The 27,965-nt window shown below is 36.1% G+C and overlaps 1 protein-coding gene and 1 long non-coding RNA gene across 3 annotated transcripts in view; one reads left to right on the top strand and one right to left on the bottom strand.

The window, feature by feature from the left end:
• Positions 1–27,728, bottom strand: LOC105501759. The gene is made up of 3 exons (XR_001000235.1): positions 27,564–27,728; positions 5,039–5,235; positions 1–77 (listed from the first exon to the last, which is right to left on the bottom strand). It is a non-coding gene; the product is annotated as an uncharacterized LOC105501759 (long non-coding RNA).
• The window catches only part of RAB11FIP2 (RAB11 family interacting protein 2 (class I)), a 41,467-nt gene that overhangs the window by 1,149 nt on the left and 12,353 nt on the right, over positions 1–27,965 (top strand). The window contains exons 2-4 of one of the 2 annotated variants that reach the window (XM_011927799.1): positions 4,816–5,258; positions 5,939–6,407; positions 11,299–11,358. In XM_011927799.1, the coding sequence (XP_011783189.1) occupies positions 4,816–5,258; positions 5,939–6,407; positions 11,299–11,358 (972 nt within the window). The remainder of the gene's footprint in view (positions 1–4,815; positions 5,259–5,938; positions 6,408–11,298; positions 11,359–27,965) is intronic. The other variant, XM_011927800.1, reaches the window with a different exon arrangement.

The raw sequence follows: 27,965 nt of genomic DNA on the forward strand, positions 1-27,965 counted from the left end.
TTTCAGCGTTATAAACACAGCCTTCATTTTAGCTCCGTCATTTTTCGAGGTCAGTACGCCTTGATGGGAGTCTATAACTGTTAGAAAAAAAAAAAGTTTTAAAAGTATGTACAAACATCCTCAACTTCGAATGCACTAACATTTTCCTTTGAATTTGCAATTATATCAGAGTTATTGTATTAATTCAGAATTGGTTTTCCAAAGCTATTGTGTTTAGACCATACTAAATGCTGTAGAATTGGAGAGAATGGTAAATTTTTATGATGAAATGATTTGATGACATCTTCAGTGGCTTTTTCAGTATGACTGTTGAGCTTGAGTTAGATATATTTTAATTTAAGAAATCATAATATAAATTAACACTAGGATATTGTGTCTTAAATTGAAAAAAAAAATGCTTTTAGAGGTAGGTATACTCACCCCTTCCATAAACTTAAAAGGACATTATATTAATGAAATTAGTGGGAGAAAAATACTGGTTGAACTTCTAAGAGTACTTTCCATTTCCAAAATAGTGTGGGTGTTTCGTTCAGTTATAACTGAATTTATTTACTGTTTAAAAAACTTTCTTATAATGATATTTTTCTTGAAGTTTATGTTAATTCTTTACATTTTAAAACAACTGTCTCTTGTTGTATACATTTCTGCTCTCAGCCTTCTCTTGATTGGAGTTTGTTTCATTTCAAACCAGGTCTTTACCTAAGATTTAATATATGTAGAGTAAAAGCGTAGAGAGATCAGAAATACTAGGAATGCAGAAGGAAAAATGGTACTATTTAATTAAGATGAAAATATTTTAGAAGGAGAGAAAAAGTTTTTTTTTTAAGTGTAAAGTTTAATATATATCAATGATTTGAATAATAAAATTATTTGATACCTAAAGAGTGGCATTCAGTTTCCTCTGAGGGATTCTTTATCAAATTGAAAGTGAAAAATGGATAATTACCAAATAATCTGTTTCAAATTGCCAATTTTGGGTGACAGTAAATATTTAACATGTTTTGAATGTAAACTATTAAGTATATTGCACGTTCAAATTCCTCACTTCATTTATGGTACTTTAATATTCATGGATCATGTATTTCAGGCCTTCTCTGAAACATAGATTTTCCTAGTGAAAGTAGGCCCAAATATGAACCCAAGGAGTCTGAGGATGAAATAACCTTTTACAGTTTCTTCTTGTTTTACTCCTAGTCCTGGGCAACATCACAGTTACAATACATTTGCTGTGAGCAATACTCTAATATTGTGGTCTCTCCTTACAGAAATTCTGTACTGGCTATTGTATAAAATTGATTAGAACTTAGGGGAAAAATGCTTTTAAATGTTATCAACAGGGTTTGTGATGTTTTTGCATTCAAAGTGATTTTCATATGTTATTAAACCCTTAACATTTTATTTGTGGATAAATGGGGACCATGTATTTGATGAGGTATCTTTATTGGTCATATTTCTGGTTTTTTAATATATTTAATAGCTTCCTTTTCTAGCACAGCTGTACCTGTGGCCCAGTAAGAGACAGACTTGAGCCACTGGTATATTGCAAGAAAGATATTTAATATTCTGCACGTTGCTAAACCTTGTCAGCATATTCCCAAGTGCTTTTTAGAAAACTGTTTTTAGTGATGAGGACTACCAGCTGACTTAGAAGTCCTATGAAACTGCTGGGTGTGACACTTTTTACATTTTGATACTGAAGACATATATTTACAGTTTGTCTTCCAGTTGTGTCATGATAGGTAAAGAAGTATGACAACTAAAATTATTACTTTACTTATTTTCTTACCTTGAAAATAAATTTTTTTCTCTCTCTCTCTTAAGGAATGGGGAAAAAGGCCTGAGCCAGAACCCTTTGAGTGGGCCTGGGAAGAGAACTTCTGTATCTCCTCCTTTAGAGGATGTCTGGGTTGGTTCTGGCGTGAGATTTAAAGAAATAATACAATGTTTAGTAATAGAATATTAAAATCGTTGATGCTGTTACATAATATCCATTGATTTTTTTACAAAAGAAGTAGGTGATGTTGACTTTTTTTTTTTTTTAATGCTCATGAAGAGTAATAGAGTCTCTAGAGTTAGCTATGACTCAAACATATGCAGATTTTAGGATGTGTGTGCGTCTCAGCGGTGCACCTGTGTCCTGGCCTCTGGCACCTTTACTGCCAATTTTGTCCCATTTCTGACCACACAGCACCAATTGCTTGGGAATAGTTCCCACATGTGTGCTGGTTTTTGAACATGGACCTGTGCCCACTAAAAATTGAACAGAGGCCATGTACAGTTTAAATCCAGTACTCCAGAGGTGAAAAAAAGTCAGCTAGTCCAGTAAGCTGCAAATGCTGTGTCTTCATTTTATCTTTCTGAAGACTGAAAAAACAAGTGCTATCTCCGAAATGATTCGTGAAGATCTCATTAAGACTTCCCTATTACATCATTTTCAAAACAAAGCTACTAAAGTTATTTGTTATTGCTACATTTTCAATGAGTATGTTTGTAAAAGTTCTTTGTAGTTTTTTTCGGGGGGTGGGGAGTGGACATTATAGTGTATTTACACTTTGTAATCAAATACTGATTTGCTTTATTCAGGTTTACACAGGTCTTTACAGTTCCCTACTAAAAAACAAGACAATATAAAACACCCACACATACACACACACACACAGTAGTAGCTTACTTGTAAGAGTATAGTTCTAGAAATAAAAATTGAATAAACATTTAATGCAAGGCAGACTGCCTTCCAGGAGCTTGTACTCTAGCAATACAAAATTTGCATTGTCTTTCTCCTCAGCTCTCATGTTTCCTGATTAAATACAGTGCCCTGCAGAATGTGCCAGCCGTGTGGTTAACCTTATTAACGTATGCGGTTCATCAAATAAGAAAGAGCTTCTCTTTTCCTGCAGATGTTATTCATCAACTTTAGATTTTTTTCCTTACTGACTGGAATCTGACATTGGGAAGTTACATATCATTCCTTGTGCCTCAATTTCCTCATCTATGAAATAAAGATGTTAAAGTAGATGATTTATTGGTCTTGTTTCTAAAATTCTATAATTTTCCACTACCTCACCACCTTCCATTTTGGGGGTAATGATTTTTTTTTTTTAACTCATATTTGCTTTGTTACATACATGCTCATTTTTGTTTGCATATTTTTGGTACATTTTTTTGCAAAGTATATTCACCTACATTCTATAAACCCTGAGGTACTACAGAGTGTTTCTGAGATACTGGTCATCAGATATGTTTCTCTCCCTATTGAAAATGGCTGTGTTTGCCAAAACTTGGAGGTAACTGGGTGTATAATCTACTTCATTTCCAGGCTTTTTGAGTGCTCAATTGTATGTTATTTAAAGTTGCCTATTTCACAGAGTTTATTGCTGTCATTTCTTATTTCTAGCCCCTGTTTCTTCAGATTTTACCATTTGCCTTACATAAGGAATTTTCTCAGTTTAAAGTCTCAAGCTAATGCCATTTAAAAATAGTGATATTCTAAGAAATGGCTAGTGTTGATGCAACTATATCTGAATTGATTGAATTGCTCCACTTTAGTTAATCAGGAAAATATTTTTCTTCGGTGTTACTTGCTAAGATGTAGATGGTATTTATATCATGTGCTAGTTCTCTGTTCTTCCTGGAAGACCTGTGAACCAGTGTTTCAACTTGATATACAGTAAATGTAATCTTCTCCTGACATATCCAGTTGGTAACAATGAGAGAAAGAACTAATGTAAAATTAGATCAGAGTTCCTTTGTAGCTAAGAAAATTTGTTACACTCGATTAGAGCTATATTTAAATAATAACCTGTGTACAGGAATGGATATTATGCCTCATTGCTAAGTTACATGAAAACATTGTAGAAACTCTTTCAGGCTTGATTTTGTAGTTTTATTGGCTGTTTTCCCATAGAATGACCACTTGTGACATGGACAACTGGAGAATTTCTCATGGATAAAAATACCATAAAACCAAAATATTGCTTCTTGTACATCATTTAAATAAGGATAGTGCCATACATTGAAGTGACTAAGATTTGGCTTCATTTACAAAATATTTTTTATTTGGTATTGTCACAGTAGCAATAGTAAAATGAAGCAAATAGATTCAAAAGAAAGCATTTTAGGTTTTTTTTTCCTTTTGAAAATTTCACAAGATTTATTTTTTGTCACTTCTTGCATTTTACTTGTTTTGCATATTTTATTCAGGAATAGGCTTTGATCCATTGTGTATCAATCTAAGTGACATCATATGCTGTTTTAATGATTAGCAAGCTGTATGTAGTGATCTCCAATGTTAACAAAATTCTTTTGCTACTTTTACATAAGTAATATTTTGGGATAGGGCCAAGTATTTATTATTGTATTAAAATGTCATCAGTATTCATTTTATAATGCTCAAAAATAATTTGTATTGGTGAATTCTTTCAAAGTCTCTGCCTCAGTGTCTTTTAATGTTAAAAAAAATATGTCCTTAGGCCATGAGCAACACTTAGTCTCATATGGAAAACTGTTAGCATTGATAAGAATTTTTGATGATGAGTGATTTTCAAATCAGAAAAGAAAAGATTATCTAAAAACATTTTCAAACTTGCTAAAGACCTATTCATTTCTTCAGTATATGTTACATCACAGAGGCAAGATCAGTTTTTTAAACTAAACAATGAGTAAAGCCCGAAATACTGTGGCTGACAGATTCTTGTTCAGGGCTTAGGCTGCCTTGATGTATAGTTACTTTACCTAAAAGGCTATTTGTGTGTAACAGAACTCAGTATCCTCTCTTCATTATGTGTTATAGCCCATTTTTATTTTCTTCTCTTTAAGGTGGTTTAGATTAGAATCCAAACAAGGAAAACGAATCAAAAACAGGGGTGAGATAAAGGTCAATATTCAGTTTATGAGGAACAATATGACCGCAAGTATGTTTGACTTATCAATGAAGGACAAAACCAGATCTCCTTTTGCAAAGTTAAAAGATAAGATGAAGGGTAGAAAAAATGATGGAACATTTTCTGATACGTCTTCTGCAATCATTCCGAGTACTCACATGCCTGATGCCAATAGTGAATTTTCAAGTGGTGAAATACAGATGAAATCCAAACCAAAAAAGCCTTTTCTTTTGGGTCCTCAGCGACTCTCGTCAGCGCATTCAATGTCCGATTTATCTGGGTCCCATATGTCTTCTGAGAAACTGAAGACTGGCACCATAGGTCAAACACATCTTCTTGGACACCAGTTAGATTCCTTTGGAACAGTTCCAGAAAGTGGTAAGTGCCACATTCTTGTGTCCTCATTGGTCTGAACTACCCTTTTAGTTTTTAAAGTTTAATTCCTAAATTTAGTAAATAAAAATAACAGTTGCTTTGTAGTATTTTCCAAATTTTGCCATTCATCAAATATTGAGTACCTACTATTCCTCAAATTGGTAAGTTCCTTGAAGGCAGAGCTTGTCTGCATTTATATTTATATTATTAGATGATAATAAAATGAGTGCCAGTTTCCTTTTATGGCCTGGCTGCCTGTTTTACTGCTGTTTCTACTATCTCAAAACCCTGAGCGTAAATGAATGTTCATTTCATCATAAAGTCCCTAGAAGAAAACTTTTATGTTCAGAAGTAAGAAAGTAAATTTAATGCTAATGAAAAAGTCTGAGAATTTTTAGCATTATCGTGCCAACCAGAACCTCTAGTTTTGACATCATAGTTTATATGATTGTGAAATGAATACATTACTAATGGTCTAGCAATATGCTAATTGTTATTAGCCTCGATGCTTCAGACTGCTACACCTTAGCATTTTAAGATTGTTTTCCTTGATTTTTTGAAGGTTAATACGTTTAAGTAGCTAATTGCTCTCATTCTAAAAGCAGCAGAATGCACACAGAATGTGTCAAATAGTGTGATGTAATGTGTCACTGATTATGTACTAACTACAAAATTGTTTGTAGGAAGTCTCAAATCTCCACACAGAAGAACATTAAGCTTTGATACTTCTAAAATGAACCAACCTGACAGCATTGTGGATGAAGGTGAATTGTGTTTCGGAAGACAAAATGACCCATTTACAAATGGGACTGCTTCATTACCCCAAAAATTTGCAACACTGCCAAGGAAGAAAAATCCATTTGAAGAAAGCAGTGAAACATGGGACAGCAGCATGAATTTATTTTCAAAACCAATTGAAATAAGAAAAGAAAATAAAAGAGAGAAAAGGGAGAAAGTTAGCCTGTTTGAAAGAGTGACTGGAAAAAAAGATAGCAGAAGATCTGATAAACTTAACAATGGGGGATCTGATAGCCCTTGTGACTTGAAATCACCTAATGCATTTAGTGAAAATCGCCAGGACTATTTTGATTATGAGTCAACCAATCCATTTACAGCAAAATTCAGGGCTTCAAATATAATGCCATCTTCAAGGTAAGCTTAATATGGGGGAAGTTCTACTATTTGGGAAAATCTTGTACTTGAAATATCAAATATTTCTTTTAAATACTGGAATATTTTCAAGTCATTTTATTTTATTTGAAAAGCATTTTTATTTCTATAATTATAGAGCCAGGCAATGTTGCATATATTTTTGGAACTGAACTTTTTTATCTGAAGAAGATAAAAGAATCTTATTCTCTATCCTGGTCTACTTCCACTTACGTGAGCCAGAAACTCACCAAAACTTAGAAAGAAAACAAAGTGGCTTGTGATGAGACATGGCGAGAGTGAATTGCCAGTGGGTATTAGTTCAAGCCAGAAATTTCAGTGATATGTTTCTAGGGATTCGTTCATGGGCTATCTGGAAAGGACCAACAGCAGCCCATGTGCTATTCTTTAAGAAATACCAGCTTCAGTATTAATGGCTTTCCTAATAGATGTTAATTATCTTTATTAAATGGCTATTTAGAAGTGGTTTTTATTTGAGAATGCTTGTTATTGGAATTCAGTGACCCTCATGGGTTTTGTAGGTACACCCAAGGGACCTATATGATGATTTGTAGTCAGAAATAATCACTCATGAGAAAGATTGGATTTTCCAGTTTTGAGTTTTCAGTTATATGTGTAATGGTGCTTTTCTTATTCTTTAGTATATCTAAATTTATATCTATCTAAATTTAAATCTATATATGAATTTATATCTACATATATAGATATAAATGTAGATATGCTAAGGAATAAATTTAAATATGGTTATGGATTTTATAGAAGTAAATGATAAAATAGCTGATTAAGGAAACCTCAAGCAAAGAAAAGGTAAATTTATTCACATCTTGAGTGTAGTTGGCCTCGCATATTTGCAGGTTCTGCATTTTTGGATTCAATGAACCATGGATTGAAAATATTTAAAAAAAAAATAAGAAATAACAATATAGTAATTAAAAAATAATGCAGATTTAAAAAACGGTACAGTGTAACAACTATTTACATAGATCTACATTGTATTAGGTATTATAAGTAATCTAGAGATAATTTAAAATATATGGGAGTTGGTGTATATGTGCAAATACTGTATGTACCATTTTGTATAGGGGACTTGAATGTCCCTGGATTTTGGTATCCTCCGAGTACTGGAACCAATCTCTCTCAGATACTGAGAGATGACTGTAATTATCTTGGAAGAGCATGCTAGAATGTTTACCACATAATAGAAGATTTTCTTCAAGACGATAATATAGAGTGTACAGATCTGAATGGGAATACTGGCTTAGAAGTGCTAGACCTTCACAAAACTCAGTGTCTCCATCCTTGAAACAGGGAAATAATCCCACATGGTAGGATTCAGTGAGGATAAATGATATTATATGTAAAGTACATAATACAAAGCCAGGCCCCAAATAGGGAATCCATAAATGGTGACTACAATTATGTTTGATGTGTTGTCATGTTATATTTTACTAAAAAACAGTGCTTGGTTTTGTCCCACTAGAAACAGCGAATAGAGTATTAACAATCAATCACACTTTTAGGCTGTGCCCTCTCACCTCTCTTATGTGTCTTCCATGATATTTTAACAACTTGCATTTAAAGTTTTCCAAGTGAACTGTACTTTTTTGTTTTCTTTTACCTATAAATGGATATTTGCTGTGGTTTAAAAGAGTATTCAGTTCTGTTTATAGACCATACTCCAGAAAAATAACATTTTTATCATATGATACCAATATTTTCTTGAGTTGATAGTTTTGATATGCCATTCAAAAATATTTTGGTATTTTACATACTGTATTTCACATATTACATTAAATCTTATATGGGTAAATAGAAATATATTTGCTTCATTCCGCCTTTACTCAACTTTTTTTACAGAAGGTTGTTGGAAACAGCTGTCCGAGATAACTTGGATATTGGGCAATTTAGCTAATTTTAGAGTCAAAGAAAAGCAAGAAAATGGGAAATGGTAGGAAAATAATGTTTTTACATTATGGGCGCATATGAAAAGAAAAGCTTATTGAGTATTCTTAAATCTTTAATTGCCCTGTGTTTGAGCTGTTTGTGTGGGCTCTTACGGGTTTTAAAAGTGCGTATGGCATTTTGACACATCTAGGCTTTGTCTTCAGTTACTTTATTATTGGCTGTTTCTGTCAAAATTAGAGCTGTTTTATGATGTATAAAATGATTGCAAATATGTAAAAAAAATAGTTTCGCTTTATGACTTTCTCTTCTTCATATTTATGAGATACCAGATACGAGGACAGAACATTTGTAGATTCCTAGGAAGTTACTCTTTTTGCATCACAAACCATCCGTGTGGTAAATGTAAAACATTTGCAGTAAAGGGGTGGTTCTAGTTAATCTTATAAAAAAGAAGAATTGAATATAAATAGACCCAAGAAGAGTGTGCAGTTCACACTTTTGGCAAACAGCTTTATCTTGAGTGGAATTTGGGAGGATATTGCCCAGGTAGCATTGTCTTTATGTAACAGTATATTTCTATTTTTCCTCCCAGTATCAACCCTCAGCTATCTGGGACATTTTAAATTTCACACATTAACATCCTAACCAAATGCACTTTTGGAGCTAGGGACTCACATCAGTAAGACACGTGCTGTGAATTTTTTTCAGGAGTGCTCAATAGACTTATTTACAGTTTCCTGGACTCTTGTGGCCAGTGTTTGTGAGAATGCTGAACAAGGTTAAGGGTAAAATACGTAGCTATGGAACTGCATTTTCTTCTTGGTGAGTGAACTGGCTCACTTGTGATTGCAAGTACCTAGGAACCATATTGTTACCCTCTGGTTGAATAATGTATATGATTAAAACTGGAAAATTTTCTTTATGCCCCAAATTTTAAAATGTACTAAGGCACACTTTTTTTAGAAGTTAGACTTTTTATTCCTTAGTGTTAAGTAAAATCCACCTGAAGAAAGCACTTTGGAAACCACAAAAAATACCACATTTTGATTCTGTCCTTGGAATAGGTCCCATAGTTTTACATAAAACTGATAGAGGAAATTAGGCATTATCTTGGGTTACTTCAGCAAAGAGCAGGGCTCTTTGAAACACTTTTCCCCAAAGTTACTAATTTGCAGTCTCTTACATGCCCCTATTTCTTTGAAGTGTTTCCTGTTCTTGTAGGGAAGAGTAGTTGTTCCCTCTGCTGCAGCATTTTCTTACGTAAGTCTTGTCTTCTGTGGGAATGGCATTGTTCACTAATAGCTTAGTCTCAGTTTTCTTACCCACTACCGTGAAGAGGTTGAGAGCAGGGTCTGCATTTCATTCCTCTTTTTGCCCTTAGTCTCCAGTATGATGCTTGGTAGGTAGTATTAGATATTTTGAATAAACTCAAAACAGTATAGCAGACCAGTTTCCTAATGCACACAGTATAGCAGAACAGTTTCCTGAAATGCCACTCTCATTCCGTTAGCCTCCTGCTTTCAGCCCTGCTGGCCTGGGCTGTGAAGATCTTTCTGATAGACTGAAAACAGATCCATAAAGCCAGATGTATGCGTTTTTATGTACAACTAAACATTGTTAAAAATCTAAAGTTTTAAAGGATTACTAAAATTTAATATTCAGTCTAAATAGCACATGTCTGGAGTCTATTAAGAACTGTGTATTAGGGTAGGTTGTCAGCTGTAATAACCACAGGTATCAGTGGCTTATCACAGCAGAAGTTTATTGCTCACTCTTGTCACAAAGCAGTTCACTGGGATGGTGATAGGACAAGTGAGTGCTTTGCTCTGTGCATTCATCTGGCTCTGCACAATCTCTCAGGAAGCAGGCTTCTTTCTTCTTGTGATGCCACCATTTAACACATGGCCTCCAAGATCCTTGCAGCAGGGGAGGAGAGAGAGGATCAAAGGAGGGTCATTTCTGTGTGCTAGGCCTAGTGCAGTATGCGTTACTTCCACATACGTCCCATTGGCCAGAGCTCACCCATGCCCCAACCTCACTGCGACCTGTGACGAACTATGACTTAGCCGTATACCTAGAAGGAAGCTGAATTGGGTTTAGTGAGCTTCCAGTATTGTGTGTACCACTGATGCCAAATCAGCTTGCTACTAAGAAGTCGGGATGCTGTCCAACACTGGCATGCTGCAAAACTCCTACGACACATATACAGTAAGTAGAGTTGGAATTCTTGTAATCTTCAGGAGAATGTTTTCTCAGTTTATTATTGGTACAAAGTTGTTTGTGTGTTAAAATTGCTACTCGTCCTGCTTTTTAATTGTACGTCACAGGTTGTTTAGCATCATCAGTAACAACTAATTTTTTTCATGATTTATCAAATAAATTGTCAACTAATTTATCATATGGTTTATCCCACAATTTGCAAAGTAATCCTTTTTTTATCAGCAGTATATCATTTGCCAAAAATAAATATGCCTGATTGATTGTTATACTATTTTAAATTTGTTCACAACAAATTATCTTCTAATATATTATAAATAATATAACAAATAATAAATTATAAATAATGTTATCACCAGGCTATTTTTTCACTTAAAAGTAGAAATGATGGGTGTGTGTCTTCACCAAGCCAAATTTTTTCATTTCTTTTCTTTTTTTTTTTTTTAGCTAGGACATAGCAAATTCTGGCTTATTTAAGAATTCATGGAAGAGATGTATACCACTTTCAGGTCTGGCCCATGGAATGTCCTCTTAACACTATCCTCCATTTTGCCTCTTCCTCCATATCCTGGACCAAGGATTCGCAAACTAAGCTTGGAGGCCAAATCTGGCTTACTACCAGTTTTTGTAAAGTTTTGTTCGAGCACAGCCACTTTATGGTCATTATTGTGTACAGTGGTAGCATTGAGTAGTTGTGACAGAGACCATATGGCCCACAAAGCTAAAAATATTTATTGTTTGGGCTTTACAGAAATACTTTGCTGACCCCTGCAGTAGCTGAATGGAGAGGATCTTTGAGATGGGCAGAGCTGTAAGTCGGAGCAGCCTGGGTCTCTGCATGCAAGTGGAAGGCCCACCTGACCAGGAATAGCCAAGTGGCCCTTGTCCAAATGAGAAATTCACAGGATATAAGTTACTGAGATTTATATATGTGTTTATTACAGCACTTAGCGTTATTTATCCTACTGAGGAGGGCACATGAGCTGTGGTACCTTTTGTTGTGTTTAAGAAAACCCTAGTCGGCCGGGCGCGGTGGCTCAAGCCTGTAATCCCAGCACTTTGGGAGGCCGAGATGGGCGGATCACGAGGTCAGGAGATCGAGACCATCCTGGCTAACACGGTGAAACCCCGTCTCTACTAAAAAAATACAAAAAACTAGCCGGGCGAGGTGGCGGCGTCTGTAGTCCCAGCTACTCGGGAGGCTGAGGTAGGAGAATGGCGGGAACCTGGGAGGCGGAGCTTGCAGTGAGCTGAGATCAGGCCACTGCACTCCAGCCCGGGCAACAGAGCGAGACTCCGTCTCAAAAAAAAAGAAAACCCTAGTCAAAAAAGTTTAAGAACCACTGATTTGCAACACCAAATCCAAACTCCTCTTTCTAACTTTCTAAGGCTTACTGTATTTTAGGCTTTTCTTAACCTTTCAAGTTTTCTTTTAGTATTCCTCACCAACCTGTTCTAGGTAAGTTAATTTCCTTACTGCATGTCTCTACACTGAGGTCCTTGTAAGCCATGCTGTCTTCATTCCCGGGCTCAATTGTGGGGTGCACTCTCAGCTTATCTCTGAGTGTTCTTTTTTGAGTAACAACCTCGTGTTTCCCTTTGGATTTCTGCTGATACAGAAGAAGTAATTACTATACAATGTTTATTGTGCCTAGGTCTTATATTAAGCTGTGTAAACGTCTTAACAGTTGTGCAGAATCTTCTTTCTTGGGTGTACCACAGCACTTAGATTTGTGCATGACCTCAGTGCTGATCATCAAGGGCTCCTGGAGATTTTTTTTTTAAGCTACCATTTGTTGGGCCTCCCCTCTGACTGAATTAGAATCTTGAGTGAGTGGGCCCTGAAATGAAAATCAGCATTTTAATAACTGCCCATTGACTATCAGGTTTAAAAATTGCTGATCTATATTATATCACCTACAGTGGTGCCCCAATCTATGGGGATACATTCCAAGATCTCCAGTGGATTCCTGAAACCAGGCACAGTTCCGAACCCTATATATCCTATGCTTTCTTTTCTATACATGTATACCTATGATAAAGTTTAATTCATAAAATTAGGCACAGTAAGAGATTAACAATAATAATGAAATAGAACAATTACAACAATATGCCAGCATCACTCCTCTTGCACACTGGGGCCATTATTAAGTAAAATAAGGGCTACTCAAACACAAGCACTGTAATACTGCAATAGTCGACCTGATAGACGAGATGGCTACTAAGTAACTAATGGGCAGGCAATGTAGACAGTGTGGATACACTAAACAAAGGGACTTAACAAAGGGATGATTCACATCCCAGGCAGGACAGAATCGGATGGCCTACCACTTCATTAGGCTACTCAGAAGGACATGCAATTTAAAACTTAGGAATTATTTCTGGAATTTTCCATTTAATATTTTTGGACGGTGGTGGGTAACTGAAACCATGGAAAGCAAAACCACAGATAAGGGGGTGGGACTACTTTATTTCCTAAGCTTTCAGTAAGTATTCTTTGTGAATGGAGATCAGGAATTGTGCTGGCAAATTCATACTTATAAAATAGACAACTTAGTCATATTAGCTTTGCTTGCAGGTCCCTAAGGTGGAGGGTACAGTAAGGAAGTTAGCTTGGCTAAAACAGAGATGTGGTGGAAAGGAGTAAAAATATGGCTGAATAGGTTAAAACACACACACACACACACACACACACACACACCCTAAATTATAGTGAACATTGAAGACCAGGCAGAAAAGTCTATTAAATATTTATGGCATCTATGGATGAATTGTTTCTCAGGATTGAGGTAAAACCTGAGAGTCAATAGTGATGAATGACACTTAAAAATATGCTTCTATTTGTATACTACCCATGGTAAATTGAGGAGAAATTCCACGATGTGTATTCTTTGAAGAAGGTGTAAGTTCCTTGAAAAAGTTCAGGATCACAGAAGTCCATCTACTGAAGGGAATTCTGCTTGAGAGTAAGATTTTCTCTCTGTTTGAGAGAAAATTGCTTATGTATGTCTTATTCTGAAATTTTTTTAAAAAACAATATAAGCCTACTACTCTGTGTGATGAGTTTCTGTTGTTTAATGTTAGAGGGGCAGCTGTTCTGAGAGTAATAATTTAATGGAAGTTATTTTTACCAGAGAATTTTGTTTGGGGACCGTCCTTCTATTTGTGACTCATACAGACAACATGCTTTCACTCCATTATTTTCTGCTCTACTATAGTAGTTATGAATGCCATATAGCAAATTCTTAGCTACTCTGGGATAACTAAGTGGTATGTTCTATAATATTATTTCTAGTATTAATTGATTTTACAAAAGCACGTATTTCCATTTTTAATGTTTGGTGGAAGAGCCTGCCTACTTTTTAGCAGATGATCTCATGCCAAATAGTTATTTTTTAGGATGGTACAGAAATAGTATCTAAGATCCAGACTTGTAATGGCAGTGTGCCTTTCACTTTTGAGGTCAGGTCTACCTGATTCTCCCCCCTCTTCCTTCTTTCCTTCCTTAATGAGTCAGTTCCTGTCTGTGTTTGTGTCATACCTTCCTTAGGAGGTACAAAAAATTGGTTACCTAGAATGTGTATTTAAATGTGTTTCTAATTTTCACAAATCACCATAAGCTTGTAAGCATGTGGCCATTTATATGAAATTGTATAACATGTTCATTAAAAGTCAAAGACTGTTTACTGTAGAATTTACATTTTGATTTTTTAAAAGTATAGTAAATAAATGATCCTAAAGAAAGAGCCTATTGATAGTTTTTAAACCTTCATTTTTATAATGTCCCAATGGACTTTTTTTTCCTGAATGAGTTTAAATTTCAGTCGTTGGCATCATAAACCTTAATATGCAAAGGATTTGTTTTAATAGCAATATTTGGTTTTTGTTCATATTTGTCTAATATTAAAGATAATTTGCTTATTTCATGGTAGGCTATAAATCTTTTACACACCTGAAAATTTGTGCCTTCATTTGTGAGACAGAAGACAAAAACTTTTGAGATGATTTTTAGACCCATTAATCCATTAGTGCCCAGAGATTTACAGAATGTGTCCAATGAAACAATGACTGAACACGAAATATGCAGTGTGATTAGTTCCCTTAACACTAACTAGAACTTTTATGTTTAACTCCCCAGATACTACTTGAAACTTTTTTACCCTTTGTCATCCTAATACTCATTATAATAGCCCTCATTAATTGGTGCATCTCCCAGTGGGTTAATTTGCAGATACCAGCCATGCCATCCTTGTGCTAACTCACTAATGCAAATTGATATTTATAGTCTTCAAAATTGAAAACAAAAAAAGCTCTGTAACAAAAAAGACAAACTTTGCTGTTTTTGTTTTTCCCTTAAGAGAGAGATTGAGATATAGCAAGATTCTGCGAGAAAAGAAAACAGGCCAAAAAAATTCACAAAAACTACTGTAGGCTAATAAACTGATGTGAAAATTTCTCAATTTACAGCACTTGACAGGTGCTAAAAGAAAAGCATCTTTAATTTTAATGTGTTGTTAGGACCTCTTTAGAGAGACTGTACAAGTTATTAACAAGGTCCTCTGAGACAGGAGACGGGTAATTAACAAGACCTATGGAGATATAGTTTAGGTAATTAACGAGCTCTTAGGCACTGGACACAGGATAACACATAGCGAGTCCAATAGTTAAAGAGAACACGTTGTTATGATATGATCAGATATAAGATACAGCATGTAAGCCCTCTTGAGGTTTCTGATAGGAAAGTATTCAGATTGTGTTCCAGTGACCCCAGTGCACTGATTTTTGTAAATCAGTATGTAAGGTTTTTGGTTTAACTTTTAAGGTAGCATTTGAGAGAATTATTTTTAATTGCTGTTACATGTAGATTAATACTCTTTGCTAATTGCCATTAATGAACGTGTGTATTTTGAGAAAAATGCATTGGAAACACATCAGTTGTATGATTCTAAATTGTCTTAAACATTTATTTTCAGTTTATTTTTTTACCTGTGGCCTGCTGGTTAAAATTGCCTATTGCAAATTAACCTTGCTTTCCTTGTCTCCTTTAAAACAGTCAGGATCTAGGCCAGCGAGGAGACGCGGCCCTGGCACCAGTTTGGTTTTTACATGTTATGTCCAGGTTCCTCCAGTCATGCCCCTATGCTACCTTCAAGTCTGAGATTTTATATTCCCACCTTCAAATATTTGGTCCAGTTATTTCCTGTGTAAATCTGAAATTGCTGAAGTACGAATCTTGAGTTGTAGCTCAGAAAATTCCCACATTCAGCAAACATTTATTAAGAACATGTTATCCTCTAAAGGTTAAGAATATAAAGAAGGCCCTTGCGAGGCTCCTGATTCATTCACTTACCTGCTGTCTCAGTAGTGCTACTGTAGCCCATCAGGGTGATTTTTTTCTGAATTTCAGCTTTGCAAATCAAATGATATTTTCATTATTATTTTTGGAATATTTGCTGTATATAAGGAAATCATATTGTTGAGATATAAATACTGCTCTGTGTGCTTGTAGAAAAAGGTGTGTAAATATTAGGGCTGAATTTCATATTAAGGGTTGGACATTGTATAGACACTGGGGAACCATGAAAATGTTGATTTGTAATATGATTGAATTACTGTCTTCTATCATGAAGTAGCTGTTGAGGACAGAGGATGGGAAAGGGAAGAAGGACTTGAGACAGGGAAACTAGTTAGGAAGTTACTATAATTATTTTAGTGAGAGTTGATGGAGATCGTTTGACAGTGAGGAGGGAAAAGAAGGGAACATCTTTGAGAAATATTTACCCATTATGGGACTTACCCATTCTGCTTTTGGATAGGGGACAATATGGGGACTGGTAAGGGAGAAGAGACAATAAAAACTATTCCAATGATATGTCTTCAGCTGGTGTCTTAAGTTTAATGAAATGCAGCATTTAAAAATCCGTTTAATTTAGTACAACAATGTCAGGTCTATAGTCTTTGAATCAAACTTGGGATTGTAGTCTTGATAGAAAGGTTTGCATTTTTTCTTTTTGTTTTTTTAACGAGGTGCTATATTGTTTATTTTGGATTTTTTTTTTTTTTTAGAGACTAGGAATTAGGTGTTTTGAATTGTTTGAGACTGGCAAGTTAGCATGAAAACAGTAGCAGGTTTTGAAAGTTTGTTTTTCAGCACTGAAACACTTTGGCTTCTTTGAACACAAGAGTGGAAATTTCAGTAACTGGTTGTGGATGTATGCATTTAAAGTGTTTCTTTCACCTTAGCATTGAAATTACTAAATATATTTCTCTCCGGTGGTTTTGGCTTGACCAAAGGGTTGTCTCCATTGGACGCTTTTTGTTAGTTTCTCGCTCAGAGGATAACTTCTGTTTCTTACATAATTAGCCTTCACTTCTGTGGACACTACTTTTCCAGGCTTCTATGCTTAGAACATTTCCAGTTGGGCCGCTATGATGACATCATCTGTGATTACTTTTTTCCCATGACAATAATGCTTTAACTTTTGAAATACAGGTAGCGTTCCTGTATATTTAATTTATGGTGATGCTGTTACCTTGTAGCGGAGGTGTTTTAAATAGCTGCTGGTGATACAAATTAATTATGAAGTGATTTTTCTTACATGCATGTAACTGGTTTCTAAGACTATTAGGGTCCAGACATTTGACATTTGTCTCTTTGAACTTATATTTTAAGGATTAATTCTTGCTCTTTGATATGATGTATTAAATATATTGCTATATAATAAATACTTATAATATTAAAATGTTATTATTATGTATTTAATATATTATACACCAAATAAAATGTCTTTATGTATTTTATATATTTAAGCTTAGAAATCTTGGATGAAAGTACTGATACTACTTTAAAAGCAATTAGGTGAATCAGCTTGGCCTTCTTAGAGTATACCTTAATTTAAATTGCTATTAAGAAAAAAATGTTTAACAAATGTTGTGTGTAAAGCTCTGCTAGGGTTGGGGAGGTATGGGGGATGACAGTCCTAGCCACACCAGCTATGGAGAGGGATGTGTAAGAAAGAACCTGTAATCAAAGCAGAATAAACTGTGTTAAACAGAAATACATGGAGTTTACTGTGGAAAGGTGGACGAAAGAGCAGTTCAGTCTACTGGAAATTGGAAAGTGCTTCTTCAAAGGGGAGAACTTTGGGCTTGATCTTGACCATGGAACATCATTTTGTAAGTTGGGGCATGAGTAGATAGACAACTCTGTTTTAGTAAATGGCAGTAAAGCTCTTTTTGAAAATTATTAGATAAGTTTTGAAGGGATAATTTATAAAAAGTGACTAAATACTATTATATCATTAGCTGTTTATTAACAGCTTAGTAATTTTACCATTTCTTTTTCTAGTTGGAGTCATGGAGCTATATTCTATGTCATTCCCTGACTGGTAGGTTCCTGACGAAGTATGTTTGCTACTTTAGGCTACCAAGGAGCCAATTAGTGAGTGCGCTGCAGCAGCTCTGCATTAAGGATAATGAACTCTTTGTTACAGAGCCTGGTATGGGAATGGGGGTGTTCCAGTTAATCACATATTTTATTTACTAGAGGTTTACAATGCATTTGTTTTGTAGAGACTTTTTATCTTCAAAGAAATTAAATGCTCCAAATAATTAAAAATGAAAATCATACTGAATATAATTTAATCTTTGACTCAGAAAGTACATTTGATTCACTTCTTTCAGTGAAAGGCTTTACAGTACAACATGAAAACACTGAGATACTAATAATAGGATATTCTGAAGGCAGTATAGGATAAGTGTAAAGAGTTCAGATTTAGGAGTCAGGTCTGCGTTTGAGTCTCTCTTAGCCGTGTGACCTTACTTAACCTTTCTACACCTCATTTTTCCAGCTGTAAAATGGAGATAATAATCTTGGTGTAGGACAGATTAAATAATGTCTTGTACAAAAAGTGCTGTGGGTAGTGTTTGACACACAGTGCATCCAGAAACGATAGCCCTTGCTATGATCTTAATATACAGCACCTACAGAATACTTAACAATCGCTTTAAATAAATTAGGTGGAATTTTTTTCCAAGTAATAATATCTTCTCATTTAAAAAAAAAACTTAAATAAAAATAGAATTTAGAAGCCTCTGGTTTTCACCAACTGATAAAGGATATACATTTGGCAGGAAGCAATAAACTTGATAGTTTTTCTAGTATCTTTCAAGACATATGTTCAGCAATAATCTTTGATGAGATAAAACTAAAACCACATTGAAATTAAGTAAAAGTTTTCTCTGTATTAAGTAGAAAACTCATAAGGCAAAGCTATTATAGTAAATATTGATATAAATAAAGTCTTATGTTCAGAAATTCTTTCATGGCACTAATAAGGATATCGCAGGGTAGATACCTAAGCTGTGGCTTTCCCATTAAGGCATGGTGACAATTTCCTAAACTCAGATGGCTGAGCTCAAATTCGATTGTTAAAGAAGGCAGTTCAGACTGTGATAGTAGGAAAGATAAAGGCTGCTTATTGAAAACTCCTCAGAATATTTCAGTGCCCTTTGGGAAAAGGGCAGTTGCCTTAGGAAATTCACACGGGCACTAATGTCTCTTCCAACGAAGATTTGGAGGTTGGCTCTTTTATTTCTATGTCAATGCAGGTGCCCTCTTTTCTCTGTTTTTCATCAGGAGTACAAGATTCTACTCTAGTAGCCTCTGAATTCAAGGTTCTTTAATATATCAGAAATAATATTTGTTGTATTTTTAATGTTTTGTCATCCTGGTTTTAAAAAATACATCTTTTTCACTTAACAGAAAAAAATACATAACCAAAAGTTGAATGTTAAATATTGTTAGACTGTCATCACATCATTTTATGGAATGATATCTCTTGTACTTACAGAGGTGGGTAAGATCTTATAATGTCAGCTCTTTGTGCCTTCCATCTTTACACTACCAGACAGTATATATTAGGGTGCCATTCTAAGATTCAGATGTTTATTTTTGAATTTGATACAAGGGATGGAAATTTTTTCTCTTTCTTGATTATATGTATTATTGCTGTTCTTTGTGAGGATTATGTTGATACTCTGATACAAAGGATGCACAAAGCAAAGTCTCTGTCTTTAAAAGTATAAGCAGGTAGATATAGAATGTGTAATTAATTGTCCTAGTTGTAAATAACTGTCCTGGGTGGTACAGTTGGTAAGTGCTGACAGAGATAAAAATTATAGATTAGGTGGGTGAGATTAGGCAGTCTAGGCATTACAGAAAAGGTAGAACTAAGAGTCTCGAAGGATGGATCTGTGAAGACAGAGAGGAAAAGATAAATGAGAAAAGGTAGAGAGGTAAAAATGAATGTGTGAAGTGGTTCTCAGGGACCCAGCCTGCCTAAAACAATTAAAGGTTGGAAGTGGTAGTGGAAGTATGACCTTATTAGTATGAATTTAGCATACCAGAATGAAGAATTTACATCTGATTCTATAGAATGTATGAAGAGTTTTCCATATATGACTGATGTGATGAAAATACTATTTTAGGAAAACTCAGAGAACCGTGCCATTGCTGTTACATACGTAATAATGCCAGAATCGGAAGAGGTGCACACGAACTCAGAAAAACTGCATTTCCAAGTGTGATTTTAGATTCCGAAAAAAAAGTTTTTGTGGTGAAACATTTTAATGATATAACTTACAGAAATGGGACAATAGTGAAATTATTGTGGCATAAGAAATTTGCAGATATTAATGTGTATTAGAGGTACACTCTTTAAATCAGTGGGTACCTGTTTTAATTGTTCTTTGAATAGTTTCTTTTTTTCTTCATGCAGAAACATTTTTAAAAGCTGACTGAAAGTTGTATAGTATAATGTACAATTTATAAGAAGATCATTGTATTCAGCTGTTGGGGGATGGCCCTGGAAATTGTGTTTTACACAAAACAATATATTCTTTTCTGGCAAAAATTTTATAATTTAATAGCCCCAGTGAAACAAACTCTTGACTGCCAAGAATGTTTTACAGCTTCTCAACTTGGGTTGCAGAGTGGTGGAAATCCCCCAGTCACACCAGCAGTTGCTTCTAAGAAGCAAGTGTAGAAGCCTGTGGCTTGCGTCACCCAACAGTGCGGCCCCTGGAAGTCTGGCTGCCTTGATGTCCCTCCTTGAAGGCTCTGCAGTCATGGCTGGGGCTAGGAACGTGGGTGCTTACTGGCCAGGGGCTTCGTTGCAGGCTGTTCTTAAACACCTGAGGCCTTCATGGTAACCAGAGGACACCATGACTTCTCCAGAACATAGCTTTGTCACAGGCCCATACAGAGCCAGCTTGGGGTGCTTTTGGCCAGGGTGTTGTGGGCCTTCTGGCTTTTTTCACCTGCTTCACAGGGACCTAGGGATACCTTGCTTGCACCCTCATGGAAGAGTCACATCTCTCCAGATTATCCTTATACTCTCTCCTTGCAGGAAAAGCTTGATCAAGGCTACTGGGTCTGTCTTGATAACATAGACTGGCAGAGTCTGTGCTGGGTTTGGCTTGCGGGTGCCTTGCTCTCGTCACTCCTGCTCACTGTTTTGCTGCTAAAATGAACAGGACTTGATTACACACACACACACACACACACACACACACACACACACACACACGATGATGACTAATGGATACGTAGGAGGTGGCGGGCAAGGGTCTACTCAGGGTAACAGGCCAAACACAACACAGTTTCCCAAAGTGATACATTTCCTAAAGATCTAGGGAGAAAATATTCATTTTATATCGAGACACATGATTATATTAGTAAAGTGCAAAACTTCATCTGAGTTTTTAACTTGAGATGTCAAATTTTATGCTTGTTGGATTTATTCTTATGTATTAGGGATATTTAAAAAAAAAAAGGGGTGAGAAGCTTAGTTTTAAAGAAATGGAGAACTTTTGGAATCCATAGGCCTTATGTTGAAATTTGTGGGTTGTTTGACTGTCTTTGAAATAATTATTTCTATTCTTTTTTTTTTTTTTTTTTGAGGCAGAGTCTCACTCTGTTGCCTAGGCTGGAGTGCAGTGGCATGATCTCAGCTCAGTGCAGCCTCCGTCTGCCAGGTTCAGGCAGTCCTCCTGCCTAAACCTCCCGAGTAGCTGGGATTATAGGCACATGCCACCACATCCAGCTAAGTTTTGTATTTTTTAGTAGAGACAGAGTTTCACCATGTTGACCAGGCTGGTCTCGAACTCTTGACCTCAAGTGATCCACCTGCCTCCTCCCAGAGTGCTGAAATTGCAGGCATAAACCACTATTTCTGTTCTTTACCAGGAGAAATGTGTAAGTTAGACTTGATTGACTATTATATCCTTGACAAACCAAGCCTTAATTTCATAGACATCTTTAAATCCTCAAGTTCTAGGAGTTTCACCAACAACATATTCATCATTATTCATTATGGAAAAGCAGCTAGGTCTGAATTTGCTGTCCATGATCTTTGGTGTCACTGACCACAATTTTTAACTGTCTTGCCTCTGAGAGCTCATAAAAGATACCCCATGAGAATATTAATAAGTAAATTACTGTTAATCCCCATAGACATTTATGTATTAGGTTCTGTTTTGTCATCCAGGTTTTGGTGTACATGCCCAGTCCCAAGAGACAGAATGTAGTCATTTCATCTATAATATCATTAATTTGATTTGGTACTGAGTTTTTTGCTTTTTTCTAAAAAGAAAGAAAAAAAATTTAGTTTTGTCTTGCCTCTTAAGCCTTATTTGCATGTATAATAAACAGAATTGGAATGTGCTAAAGATTCCAGTGAAATCTCTCTAGTGGAATCTCTTTGGGCACTTCATTTTTTTAGAGCTTTGGAAAGAGGATTGTTAAAGAACATTTTAAAAAAACCCCTTCAACATGTAACCTCTGTGGAATAAATGTTTTCAGGATTTACCAGAAAAATCTCTAATTAATCTGTATTGTGTCAGATACCTATCCTGGTAGACCTAGTTGGCATACTGGATAAACTGGCTGATTGAATTGATTCTATTGGAAGTCCACCAATTTGAAAATGTGCTTTAATTCCTGTTGACTTAAATATGAGAATAATTCTTTCTATCTTAAAAAGAACTGAAAAACACTCCACTAATGTATCATCAGGTATAGATATAAATAATCTTTCTTATTCAGGAACATTATTTCTTCCGCTCTTTGGGGACTTGGGATCTTGTTGGTGGAACTTACATTGCCCTACCATTGATTTATTCAGTCAACTCACCCCAGTTTTTACACATTTTTGTTAAGTACTGGTTATTAATGTATTCAGCATACTTTTGTTAGGAATCTTTCATGCTGACACTGTGTCAGATGCTAGGAATGAAAAGAGGAATGAAATATGGTTCCTTCCTTTAAGTGGCTTGCAGTAGAAAGGGAGGGGATCCAGGGGTAAGATAGATGCACAGAAACAAACTTTTATACCATGTATTTGAAAAGCACTTTGTCAAACAAAACATTTTCATACTGATTTCTTTTAACCCTCTTTTAATTCTGTGAAATAGATGGTAGCATTTCTGTTTCACAGTGAAGTGGATTGTTCCTCGGCATTAGGGGGTGGGCAGTAAGTCTGGAAAGGTAAATTGGATAAAATCCAATGGGCTTTGAAAGCCAGACTAAGAAATTTTGTCATTATTCAGGAGGTTGGAGGTCAAAAGTTTTGTGACAGATGAATAATGACGTTAGACTTGAGCTTGAGAACGCCATATTCAGTATGAATAGGCTGGATTGGACAAGGAGGGATGGGCAGAGACTGAAGAGGCTGCTGCAGTAGTCTCAACAGGAGGCAGTTTGGTCTTATGATCAGAAAAGTAGCAGTAAAAATGAGCAGGGAGTAAACGATGAGAGTTCTGTGGCAGAGGCTGAATGGTGAGAACATGGCAGTTTATTTGTGAGGCATGTAAGCCGAAGACTGGAGTGAAGGGTGTCTCTGAGGCTTCACCTTGGGTGCCCAGGAGATTGGTGGTATGAGAAGGAAGAAAACCAGGCAGAACTGGTCTAAAAGACATGATGATTGGCCTTTCAGGGACAGGTAGGATATTCAATCCAAGATTTTGATCAGACATTTGTAAACATGATATTATAAAGGGTAAAGAGATTGGTGGTTGAAAAGATTTACTAGTCCTCCATCCATATAGGGATGGTAGTTAGTGGTGAGAGAATATGAAATCACCAAAGTGGAGTAGAAAATGCCTGAAAACAACCTTAGGAAATATCCAGTGTTCCCCACCTAAAGGTGAAGAGGAAGATAACAAAGAAAAGGAGTGATTGGAAATATAGGAGAAAAGTTAGGCTACCAGATAGGAAGAAGAGTGAGTCTCAAAAAGGAGCAGCCGTTTGGTATCACATGGAGTTGAGAGATTAAAGAGTGAGGTGATTTTAGTGAAAATGATTTGTTGGTGGCCTTCGTCAAAGAAGCAGTGAGTATTGGTGGTGTGAGTTGTTTCAGATTAAAGAATATGAATGAGTCAAGGTAACAAAGTCAGCAAGGGCTACTTGGTAGGGTTTAGAGATTGGCAAAGTAAAAATGGTAGAATGTCCAAGAGGTAATGGACTGTCAGTGAGTCCTGGTGAGAGAGGTGAGTAAATACAGGTAGATTAGGAGACAACTGGGATGAGGGTGGGAGTACACCAGCAGGTCTCTAGGAGAGAGGGGGTGTCAGAGGTGAGATTGATCAGATGGGATTCTGATTGTATGAGATTTTATGGTATAAGATTTTATTGATTACTGTTCCTTTGGAAACATGTTCAGAGAAATTCAGTTTGTGAAAATGTGTTATAAATTGTAAGACAATATGTAAGTGTGAGGTGGTATTCAAATCCAAGTCACTTGAAGTAATTATACCATTTTACTTACTGCAGGAGCAATGAATCTTTAAAAATGCAATCCTAAATGGAAAATAATTTTGAACACAAGTACTCTAGCTCTGTGAATATGAAAAGCATATTGTTAAATGAAGGCTAGGAGTTTGTGTGTGTTGGAGGGGGCGGGGAGGGGAGGCTAGCAGTGAATTATTTACAAAATAAGAAGAGGCTATGCATATTTTGAAAAGAAAAAAATGTTAAAATAAGTAGTTGTGGAGCATAAGTCAGAAATTGAAGTAATTATTTTTCTTTAGTTCTTTCTTTTCTAAGAGAGAAATAGGCCAAACCTTTGTCCTTATTTTAAATTATTAAGTGAATGGTTTATGGCATTTATTTTATATTCATGTATCAGTTAAGAATCCTAATAGGAAACAAATGACACACTCAAATATCTGAGGAAAGTTTAGTGGAGAAGGTGTCGGCAGGGTTAAGGACATCAAGAAGGAATGGTACAGCACCAGGGACCAGCACTGCATGCTTAGCTGCAGCTGTGGCTTTAGGTAGAGATGCTATTGCAGCCCAGCAGGGAGGGAGGGGGTCAGTGGTGGGATGGGGCTGGGGGAAGGGGAGTAAATACCCTTCCTCCAATGCTTTCAGTGCTCCAACCTCTTGGAGGTGCCTCCCAGTGGCAGAACATAATAAGCCAGTGGGCCAGCCCAGGTGATACACCCTCCAGAGGTCAGTGTCCTGGGGTGCAGGGAGGGGCAGAGTGGAGCAGGAGGGGCAAACAGAAAATCAAGAGCACAGTTATTTCCAAACTTGTTGCATTTCAGCCATTCTGTCTCTTTTAGACTAAATCTAAGACTTTTCTGAATCATTATTTCTGATTGGAAGAAGCCTCGTGAAATTGTACTGGACTCCTCGAAACCAGCCAGCAGTGAGCTCACAGTAGAACTGACAGTTTAGAGCAGCTCTGTGGAAGAAGTTAGAGCTTATGCCTAAAGAGCTTGGACCGTGGGGTGGGGCTGCCTTTCTTGTGTCCTAACTCAGCCACTTACTAACTGTTACCTTAGATAAGTGCCTTACCATCTCTGTGCCCATTTCCTCATCGGTAAATGAAGATAAATAGAGCACTCACATCATAGGATTGTTACAAGGATTAAGTGAGTTAACATGCGAAGTGCTCAGAAAGGTACTATGGTTAAAGTCCAATAAGTACAGTTGCTTTTAGGATGTTATTCTATGCTTCATTATTGATGAAATACACGGGGTGTTTCTCTCTTCCTCCTTTTAGACTCACTGAAGATTTTTGTTACATTATGTCACAGTTCTCAGGATATACCTTTGTCATGAAAGTGAAGCCCCAAGTCTCTAGAGCCCACTCGGTTAAACAAGATCAGTAGGACACACTCCTTTGAAAATAATTAATGTCAGTTCTTCTGTGATAGTTTGAAGTTGTACTTGTTTCCCATACACAATAAGGAGTTGACTGGCGTTTGAGAAAGTAACTCCTGTCCTGCCCCTTCCCTCTTCCTCCTCTTCCCGCCTCCCAGCCAGGTGGCACACCTCCTGGATTTCACATTTAATTTGAATTCACTTCTTAAATACAAAATGAGTCAATGTGTAGACCAAAATGGACTTTGCTTTATAATTCCAGCAGTAACGGGGTTTGGAAAGAGCTATTGTGGAAGGTGTAATAGTACTCTAAAATACTCTAAAAATAACTTATTTTTAAATGCCCTCCAAAGAGCTGCTTGTTATGTGACTTCTCATTGAAAGATTTAAAATCCTAGAACCAGGAATTTACAGTTTGCATTGTCTTATAAAAGCACTGTTAACCAGTTTTAATAATCTTTGTTCTTATGTAGGATTTTTTTTTTAAAAAATCTTTGCAAGCACTGTACACTTTTTACTCTGAATAGTTTCTCCTCCTTAGGTATTCTTGTTCCAAAAGAAGATACATGTTTAAGAAAGAGAAACAAACCAACCAAAAAAACCCACTTTGATCACTGCCAAATGCCATAGTGATTACTGCGGTGATCGGGTTTTTTGCTCTAATGATTCGGTTATTTTCTGGCTGATACATAGAAGATTAGTCCATAGCACAAATTAAAGGACAGTTTCAAGTCCTCACTGATTTACTTTTTATCTCTTTACTTATTTATTTTAACTTTGAGGTAAATTAACAAGTGATATTGTAGAAGAGATACTAGTGATTCCTAGAAATATTTGAAAACATTTCAAATTTTAGAATTAGAGTTTACTAGGGAAAATTCTTTAATATTTGGAAATATCACAAAGTAAAACTATTGATGCTTTTGCGTAAAAACTTAAGAATGTTAAGGTAAATCATTTTATTTAAAACAACTTTTAAAATACTAATTTAAAATGTTTAAATTCTGTAGTTTCATTTTACAAAGACTCCTTTTTAAATGTGAATGTGTCTAGGTTTATTTTGCAACTGATTAAAAACACCATTTTCCTTAACCTGTCAGCAGCTCGGCTGAGCAGTCAGACCGGATTATTCAATATCTTGTCTGACATGAGGACGCCAGTCCAAAGAGAAAGATATCACAAATTGGTGCCACACTTCAATAAATAGAGTCATTTTATTTTTCACCAAGCTAATTCAATCCAGTTCAGTTAACTCTTTCTTCCCCCTTAAGGACAGATCAAAAAAGGCAGCCATGAATGACTGTGTTCGTCAAGTGTTTGACACGTCAGTGTGTGATATAAAGCAGACCACAAGGGAGGGGCTCTGCCTTTAGACTTCAGACAATACCCAGTACAAGAGCCTCTCACTCAGATCTGCTCTGTAGGGAGCTGGAGAGAGTGGCTCAGATCACTCAGGTAGAATGAGAAGTAGCCGGGCTTGCTGCACTGCAAACCCTTCCCCTTAGAGTTGTGACTTTTTCAGCATTCTTGGAAATTCTCAGGCATTTTTGAGCGGCCATTGAGTTACATTTTAGTTTTATAAGCTGTGGTTGGCTACTACATATCATTAGTTTTGTGATTTTCATAAAATCTTTGTCCTAAATGTTGTTCCTTGTAAACCCTTATTACAATAAATATAATACCGATATTTCTGTTTCTTGGTTCACTGATTTCTTCCTGAGACATATACTGAAATTTATATAGTCATAATACTGTTCAATCTCAAGGATGCAATGGGATGGCTTATGCCACCAAATATAAAATGTTTAAATATTTACAAGAAAAGATTAACATTGTCCAAAGATTACCTCCTGCTCTACAGATTGGGCCTGAGGAACGCGTCATCAGAACCTTTATGGGCTCCTGCTGACCCTGCTGCCTCGCTGCCAGTCTACTTTGTGTCCTGCAGCGACGCTACTGTCTGACAGCCCCAGGCCACGCCATATGTTTGCAGAGCCCTCCTTGTCTAGCCTGCCAAACATATCCTTCATGTCATTTTAAATCCTGCTTTTTCCATGAATTAGGCATTCCTTGACTAATTGCTGTGATAGAACATTTCATTTCTCTATGAGGTCTAAAAATTTAATTATTCACAGTGCTCTCCCCCACCTCCCACAAGTACATCTCTACCATGTGCCTTCTCAAAATGCAACATTGTTGTTCTCTGATTCATCTATGTGGCCTATATGTTCAGGGCTTCTGCAGTGCAG

Source organism: Colobus angolensis, unplaced genomic scaffold (genome assembly GCF_000951035.1).
Source record: "Colobus angolensis palliatus isolate OR3802 unplaced genomic scaffold, Cang.pa_1.0 Scaffold75, whole genome shotgun sequence".
Lineage (NCBI taxonomy): Eukaryota > Metazoa > Chordata > Mammalia > Primates > Cercopithecidae > Colobus > Colobus angolensis.